General features: G+C 32.6%; 2 protein-coding genes across 2 annotated transcripts; both read right to left on the bottom strand.

Moving 5' to 3' along the window:
• Window positions 1–1,907: 1,907 nt before the first annotated feature.
• Window positions 1,908–2,909, bottom strand: LOC129218990 (uncharacterized). Its single transcript, XM_054853309.1, has one exon. The coding sequence runs from the start codon at window positions 2,907–2,909 to the stop codon at window positions 1,908–1,910; it is 1,002 nt and encodes a 333-aa protein (XP_054709284.1).
• Window positions 2,910–3,979: 1,070 nt separating this feature from the next.
• LOC129218991 (uncharacterized) lies at window positions 3,980–5,260 on the bottom strand. The gene has a single exon (XM_054853310.1). It carries the CDS (start codon window positions 5,258–5,260, stop codon window positions 3,980–3,982), a length of 1,281 nt encoding a protein of 426 aa, XP_054709285.1.
• Window positions 5,261–9,380: the final 4,120 nt, after the last annotated feature.

Consider the following 9,380-nt stretch of genomic DNA (forward strand, 5'->3'; position numbering starts at 1 on the left):
GTTCACCTTGTGCATCTTTTAAAGAACTGTAACATGCTACGAAAATCTAACAAATCTGACTTTTACGATTTTATTTTTATGACATCTTTTGAGATACTCACAAATGTATGATTTTATTTAAAGTTGGAACAAAAATCTTGAAATGCTTTTCTCTGGATGAGAGGTACCCTCATAGGTACCCGATGTTCTGTCAACGTGTATACGAAAATTAATGACGATCAGTTAAGTAGTTACGGCTTGAAAACATTACAAACAAATAAACAAACTCACTTTCGCATTAAAAATATTAGTAAGGATTTTATTTATAATATGTAAAGGCAATACAATTTATATAATATGGAAAAGTAACTACATAACAGAAATCTCCGAGTTCAAAGTAGGTAAACTATGTTAGAGCGCAAATATTTTTAGTATGTCTGCATGTATCGCACTCTGATTGCGTTGAACCTGAATATGAGTCTCTAGCTGTGTGTATTTAGCAAATAAAATTTTAACTTCATAAGCTGCATATACTGATTCATTTCAAAATTTTTGCTCAAATAATTGTTTACGTTACGTAAATTCTTGAAAACGCCTTCCTAATAACATTAGAAATATTTTCATTGAGCATATACTTTTCCTTTATTATAGTTTAAGGCTACGGTCTAATTCACACTAGTACCTTTATATATATATATATATATATATATATATATATATATATATATATATATATATATATATACCTGGTACATTTATTTAACATATTGACTGAAAGACTACTCCATTGTGAGAGATTAGAGTAACAGTATTCCAAACCCAGATGTTCCCCCCTTCCCTCCAAGAGCAAGGGCGGATCCCCCCTAAGTACCACAAAACACTCCTAAAGACGAGGGTCCCCCCTATAAATTGTAGAATTCAAATAAGTTAGAAAACACTATGAGGTAAGTAAAGTTAAAATTTATTTACATTGAAAAGGATTAGTGAAAATTAGGCTTGCGCCTTCAAAACACAACTGAAACTAGCACATTTCGACCGATGCAATCTGTTTTTATCCTTTGCCGTTGCCAATTTCATTTTACAATATTTTATAGCAACGGCGCCCTCTTCTGTATTAATCTAGCCATCACAAACTCCCCCCGATGAACTTTAAGTTCATCTGCAAAATTCTTTAAACACAATTATTAGTAAAACATAACATTAAACCATTGTTAGAAAGAACACAAATTACAATTGAACACAATAAAGTAATTTTTAAAATTTCAGTCATTGAGTTCTAGTTTATATAGAAGCTGAACAGGTCGTTTTAACAAGCCTGTAGATGTTTTTACGCAACATGATCTTATTTTTCCATCTCGACCTTTAAACAGTTCTATCACTCTCCCCATTTTCCACGTAAGTCGAGGTTCACAAGATCCACCTAAAAGAACAATGTCATCAATCTGAATACTTTGAGTGCGTATAGGTGACACTATATGGTTTGATCTCAAAGATAATAAATACTGTTCTTTCCATCTGCGCCAAAAATGTTCGACTAACGTCTGTTGGTATTTGACTCTTTTACGCAAATCACTGGAAGAGGAATTGCACGGATAATTTCTTGCAGGAAATGAAATTAAGCGTCTTCCAATCAAGAGATGCGAAGGAGTTAAAGGAGATGATTCACTGGCATCTTCATGCACAAAAGTCAATGGTCTTGAATTTACGACAGCTTCAACTTCTGTTAGCACAGTATACATTTCTTCATACGATAAAAATGCCTTACCTAATATCTTCTTCAGACATGTTTTAACGGTTTGAACCATCCGTTCCCAAAAACCTCCCCACCAGGCTGCTAGAGGGGCGATATATTTCCATTGAATTTTCTCGCGACTGAAATAATCTTGAATTTTTGACTTATCAAGTTTACCCCACTGTTCTAATTCCTTTTATGCCTTTTTAAATGTAGAAGCATTATCCGAATAAATTATTCGAATCATTCCTCGCCGATTAATGAATCGCTTAAAATCCAAAATAAAAGTATCTGTGCTGAGATTCAATACCAGTTCGAGATGTACTGCCCGGCTTGTAGCGCAAGTAAACAAGCAAATGTAAGCCTTTTGTGTTGCGTGTTTATCTTTTATATAAATTAGTCCTGCAAAATCTACTGCTGAAACTTCAAAAGCGCTGGTTTTCATGATATGATCTGCTGGTAAAGGAGCAGTGACTTCACAAAATGGTTTTGCACGATGTTTTCTACAAATTAAACACTTCTTAATGATACTTTTCGTAACCTTTGTCGCCTTTAGTATCCAGAATCGCTGTCTTAAGATCGTTAGAGTTGCAGATAAGCCACCATGAGCAACTTTTTCGTGATTTTCATGGATTAATAGCTCTGTAATTTCATTGTTATTTGATAACAAAATGGGATGTTTTTCTTCTTCTGTTAAACTGGAAAATTGTAACCTTCCTCCTAATCTTATTATTTTATTCTCATCCAAAAACGGGTTAAAGCATTTAATTTTCGAATTGCTTTCCAACTCTTCTCCCTTAATTAGTGTGTTTTTTTCTGAAAGGAAAGCATGTTCTTGAGTATTCAAAATACAGTAATTTTCAGCTTCATTAAGTTCATCAGCGTTTAAAGAACCAACTCTTTTATCGTCATGTCGACAATTATAAATAAATCTTCTGATGTAAGCGGTTACTCGTAGAACTTTTCTGTAACTTCCGTAACGTTTTAAATCCAATAGATCTTCATTGACTGTGGCTAAGAATAAAACTTCTTGTTTTCGCATTTCCATTCCTAAAGCTTCATCGCAGAAATCATCAACGGATATTGACTTTGGCCAATTTTCTTCATTTTTTAACCATTCGGGACCAGTAAACCATGCTTCACATTTCATCAATTCAGATATACTCTTTCCTCTTGTTATTGTATCCGAAACATTCATTCGGCCGGGGCAAAATTCCCATATGCTTGGATCCGTTAATTATTGGATTTCTCGAACTCTGTTCTCAATGAACGGTTTCCACTTAGTAGAACATTTATCCAACAAAGCGCAATGTTACTGTCGGTCCAACAATGATAACTGACTTTCGAATGGAATCTTTTAAAAATAGGCTTGATATGGGAAATTAAACGAGCTCCTATCAGGGCGCCAATCACTTCGAGTCTAGGAATTGATAGTTTTTTAAAGGGCTCAACTCTGCTTTTAGATGCAAGAAAGGATGTTTTGGTAATGTTATTTTCATCTGTGTAACGAATAAATATAACTGAACTATAATTTTTTGCACTGGCATCAGTGAAACAGTGAACCTGTATGTTTCTTAAATTTTCAAATTCAGTCTGTCCGAAACAATGCCTGGGCATTTTCAAAGTATTGACTAATGACAATTCTTCATGCCATTTTTTCCATTCCTGAGCAATATCTTCGGGCAATTTCTCGTCCCAATGAACTCCACGTTCCCATAATTCTTGAAAAAGTAATTTTACACGAACTGTGTAAGGGGAGATAAATCTGAGAGGATCGAAGATTCTTCCTGCAACTCTTCTTAACGTTCGTTTAGTGCCATCTGATTCCTTAATAAATTGTATTAAATTCGAAGTACTAAATTTAAAATTATCATTTTGTGAATCCCATAAAAGTCCTAACACCTTTAAAGATACAGATTGTTCACAAGTACTCGTATCAAATCCCAAATTATTCCATTTACTTTCCAGGGTTAATGAATTACTCTTCCACTTTCTCAATCTCATACCTGCATCTTCCATTATAAATTTCGATTGTTTAGACAATTGGAGAGCCTTTTCTTCCTTTGAAACACCGGAAAGCAAATCATCAACGTACCTTGATTCCCTTAACATTAAACTTGTTTCTGGGTATAAATAAGAATACTGGTGTAAGTGATATCTTATAACAGCTTCTATTAAAAAGGAACTAGCTGTAACGCCGAAAAGAACCCTTGATAGTCTACAAACCTTCAGTTTAATTTGAGTTATATCATTTAATAATTCATCTATCTACAAAAACCGGACTACATCGCGATCATTCTCTGAAAGTCCAATATTTAAAAATGCCTTTTCTATATCTGCAACAAATCCGATTCTGTGAAATCGAAATGAAAGAATTAAATTTAAAAGATCTGGGTTTAGATTAGGACCCGAGTGTAGCAAATCATTTAGTGATGGGGCATGAGGGGGATGCGATGAGGCATCAAACACAATTCTCAACTTGGTTGTGCTTTTATCTTTCCTGATAACGGGAGAAAGTGGTAAGTAATATGTAGGATGACCTGTATTGCGAGTATCACTAACTTCCTCCACACTTCCCAATTTGAAGTATTCATCAATCACTGCTTTATATTCGATGTACAAAGAAGGGTCTTTATAAAATCGTCTAATTAATGAATTTAATCGTTTTCGAGCATTATCATAGTTACTAGCTAAATTATCATTTTCGTGCTTCCATGGAAGTGCAACTACATATCGACCGTTTTTAAAAGTTAAAGTTTTTTCGAATTTTTGAAGAGCTTCCCCATCTGAAATAGCCCGTTTAGAAGGGTCATTCTGGATTCCGAGAGATTCTAACTCCCAAAATGCTATCAACTGATTCGTTAATTCATCATCTAAATCTTTCGTGACAATAGCGCTCAATACTTCAACTGATGATGTTTTAAAATTAAGATCAAAATTCGAAATTGGCCCATGAATTGTCCATCCCATCAAAGTATCTAACAACATTACTTTTTCATTTATACGTCGAGTTGTACCAGAAACTATTTCCCAAAAATAATCAGACCAAATTAAAATGTCAATTTTACTATCACTATATCCGTTTTCGGAATCCGACAATTTAATACCTAAAGATTGAATTTGTTCACGCAAATCTTTGTTTTGTGTTTCTATTAATGTGTTGCAGATTTCAGGGGATTCTAATGCCGCGATACTTAAACATTTATTTTCGTCGCTTATGTTGTGTAGCAAAAATTTGACGCGATGTCTTATAACGTTAATAGCGGTACTATTTCTGAAAGTATGCAAGCTTATTTTTTCCCTATCTACTACTGGTAATTTCAATTTATTTACTAATCTTTCATGGATAAAACTTCTTTGGCTCCCTGAATCAATTAAACCTCGACAATGTATTTTAGTTTCACCCTCTGAATCTGAAATTATAGCTTTAAATGTTTGGAGTAGAACAATTTGTTTATTATTTTCAACTTTGTTTTTATGTGGAATAATTGATGTTAATATTGCATCAGAATTAATTTTGTCTTTAGACAGGGGAACAGGGTCATTCATCGGATAAGCTATTTCACACAATCCCTTTCGGTGACTTTGTTTGTGACAGATACTGCAGTTAACTTTTGTCCTACAGAATTTTTTAAGATGAAATTTTTTATAACATAGAAAACACCTCCCGTTTTTCTTTAATACTTCTTTTTTCTCATTTATGTTTAATTGATTGCATTCATCCGATAAATGGTCACACAGTCTATTGCGAAACACGCAAAATTTTTCAACAACAGTATTTAATGTGGCAGTTAAATAATTTACTTCCTTGTTTCTAAATTCCCTACGCTTTTGAAACCTATTTTCATACGTATTTGTATTTCTAACCTCATCATTTTTTGTTTTAGATAAAATTAAAGTCCTTTCTCGCGATTCTAACTCTTTCTTTAGAAAGCATAATAAATCAGAAACTTTATTTTGTTCCGAATCATGGGATCTGTTAAATTCCAAAGCCATGTCAGTTGGAATACACTTTATCAAAATGGGAAACAAAAGTTCCCCGAAAGAGTCTGGTCGAATCCCCAAACTTCCTAAAGCGCATATTTCTACTGAGCAAATATCATACAATCTACGTAGAGAATATACATCCCTTGAATTTTTGCACGGTGTTAAACTTTAAAGGTTAGACATATGACTATCAATAATCAATTCCTTTCTACCAAAGCGAGATTCCAAAATACTGATAGCTTTTTCATAATTATTTGCCTCTAATGACAACCCAGAAATTGCAGTTTCTGCATCAGCTAGTAAATAAGATTTTAAATAATTAAACTTTTCAACGTCAGTTAACGATTTGTTATCATGTATACTACTTTTAAACTGTGCCCAAAAATTTGGCTATTTGGGTCATTCCATGTGAAGTGATCCAAAGTTTTTTCCCTCACCTTTTTGTATTTCTCTGAAATTTGGCTCATCGATTGTACCCTTTGAGGTAATAAAAAGTCCAAATTTTTGGATTTTTATCTCTATTATTTTTTTATTTATGACACTTTAATTTTTCGAAAAACCCGCTTTTTTTCATGGATGCTTGAACATAAAATGGACGCTAACTCAGCACCAAATATAGATAGAAAGATTTGGTAAAAAGCATTTTAAAGTACATTAGTTGCTGATTAATGGGATATGCAACATGACGAATTTCAAAAAAAAATTAATTTAAAAAAAATAAAATTTAAATTTTAAATTTATATTTCTTAGAAAAGGTATAATGAAATTTTTAAAAAAAAATTCTCAAAAATTTGTGTGTATTTTATCTTTATTTGTGCAAAGTTTCAAGATAAGATCTCAATGAGATCATATTTTTATGAATTTTTAAACAAAATTTGACTTATGAAATAATGACATTTTTCAGATTCTAATTAGTTAAATATTGGGTTCTTTTACTGGGAATGGTCTAGTAAGTAGTAATTGATCATGAATATGCTTGAAATGAACTGACATGACGTTGTATATTAGTCCCCCCCCCCCTCCGCCACACAACCACTTTTTATCTTTTTTTTTTTTTTTTCAAAACTGTATTTAAAAAAAAAAGTCGGCACGTAGGAGTTATAACCATAGTAAACTGGGACGCACGCTGCTAAACATCAGTAGTGACTAAAGCTTATAAATGGGGGGGGGTCATAAAAACTAAAAGTCAGAAAAACTGAAGAGAACCACTCATTTGCAGCTTTTTTTTTCGGAAAGTGGGACGGTAGGGGGAGGGGGGCAATCTGGAATGAAACATAAGAACATGGAAGGTTATGCTCAAATTAGCAAAATTTGTTTGATCTATAACTGCTTTTAATATATGTATAAATAGATATCGCTGCATTGCTCTCGTTTACAAGTGAAATTAAAAGAAAACTAGCATTAAAGAAAAGAAAAAACAGCTGCACTCCAAATGTTGAAGAAAGACAGTTTTATGCGGACAGACATATGACCTGATACTTAGATTTAGTTTTAGTTTAGTGTAAAAAGAATGAAACAACACGGGGGGAAACACTTCTATTTTGCTGTGATCTTGGGGCAAACTATTTCTTTCCTCCATCCAAAATTGGAAGTTGGTGCAGGGGTAAGGGACAAAATGAATCATAACTTTCCTAGTCAGATAGTGAAATAATCAAGTACACTTTGTGAAGTTCGGATTGAAAAAGAAACACTTGGTCTGAAAAAAAAAAAAAGCATCAGGTGAAGCGTGATACTAGTATAGTGTTAATCGTATGTGAGACTGAGTGTGTGTGTGGGGGGGGGGTAATGTACTTTGTCTTGCTTTAAAGAAGAACATTTACCAGCTTTTAATATTTTTTCTATTCATTTTGTTTTATTTTATTCATTCATTTATTTTTTAAATTTTGAAAATAGTTTTGGAAAAAAATAATAAAAGTAGTGGCCCGGGGGAGGGGATCTTTTTTTTACTTTAAAGAAGAACATTTATCAATTTTTAATAAGTTGACTATTCATTTTGGTTTTTTATTCATTCATTTATTTTTTACATTTTGAAAATAGTTTTGAAAAAAAAAAAAGTGGTGGTGCGGGGGGGTGCTTGCCAATTTACAAATTCACGTCAGCTCATTTCAAGCATAGTTATGATCAATTACTACTTACTAGACCATCCCCAGTGAGAGAACCCCATTTTTAACTAGTTAGAATCTGAAAAATGTCATTATTTCATAAGTCAAATTTTACTTAAAAATTCATAAAAATATGATCCCATTGGGATCCCAACTTGAAACTTTGCACAAATAAAGATAAAATACACAAAAATTTTTGAGAATTTTTTTTAAAAAAAATTCATTATACCTTTTCTGAGAAATTTAAATTAAAAATTTAAATTTCATTTTTTTAAAATTAAAATTTTTTTGAAATTAGTCATGTTGCATATCCCATTAATCAGCAACTAATGTACTTTAAAATGCTTTTTACCAAATCTTTCTATCTATATTTGGTGCTGAGTTATCGTCCATTTTATGTTCAAGCATCCATGAAAAAAAGCGGGTTTTTCGAAAAATCAAAGTGTCATAAATAAAAAAATAATAGAGATAAAAATCTAAAAATTAAGACTTTTGATTACCTCAAAGGGTACAATCGATGAGCCAAATTTCAAAGAAATACAAAAGGGTGAGGGAAAAAATTTCCCTAATTTTGGATCACTTGACATGGAATGACCCATTTGCAAATATTCCCATTAAATTTTTCTATTACTAATCGAGGAAGTTTGACAGACGTAGCATTTCGCGTACAAAGACTCGAATCTACGGGACTAATTTGCACTTGATTTGGAACTTGTAAATTATTCTTGAGATATTTCTTTACCCGAGCTTTACATGTCAAAATTTCTTCTTTGTAGTTTTCTACTGTATTTCTTTTTCCTACTGTTTTTCGTCGGTAATTTCCTGTTCTATTACTTCATTAAGTGTTTTTAGGCTTTCTTCCTTTTCGGTTAATAGTTCAAGTGTTATTTCAATTACTTCAATATCAGGTAATTCCGTGCTAATTAATGTTTCTAATTTCTTAATAATTCTTGTTGTTGCTCCCCTTAGCGTAGCACGCTTCTTAATGTATTTATCCAACGTTTCCATAATGAACAATTCAAATTCACCTTACCTCATAAATTTTCTTCAAAGATTAAAATATTTCATCTTAAAATCCTGGAAGTTTCGGCACCACTTTTCTTGTAAATTGTAGAATTCAAAAAAGTTAGAAAACACTATGAGGTAAGTTAAGTTAAAATTTTATTTACATTGAAAAGGATTAGTAAAAATTGGGCTTGCGCCTTCAAAACACAACTGAAACTAGCACATTTCGACCGATGCAATCTGTTTTTATCCTTTGCCGGTGCCAATTTCATTTTACAATATTTTATAGCAACGGCGCCCTCTTCTGAATTAATCTAGCCGTCACACACCCCCCCCCCCAACCCCCAAAAAAAGAGAGGAATACCCCTTTAAACAATCCCATCCCCTAAGTCTGCGACATCACCCTTCCTGACAAACATAACTTTTTGCATTACTAAACGATCTAATTAAGTGCAACACTTATGTTTCAACGTTTAAGTACATTCTTTTAGAATGTAAATCTACATTGTGAGAAAAGCTTTTTATATAACATTTCCGCGTACTTGAAAACAGTTTTCATGGTGCTAAACTTAAAA

This window comes from Uloborus diversus, chromosome 3 (genome assembly GCF_026930045.1).
Source record: "Uloborus diversus isolate 005 chromosome 3, Udiv.v.3.1, whole genome shotgun sequence".
NCBI classification, from domain to species: domain Eukaryota; kingdom Metazoa; phylum Arthropoda; class Arachnida; order Araneae; family Uloboridae; genus Uloborus; species Uloborus diversus.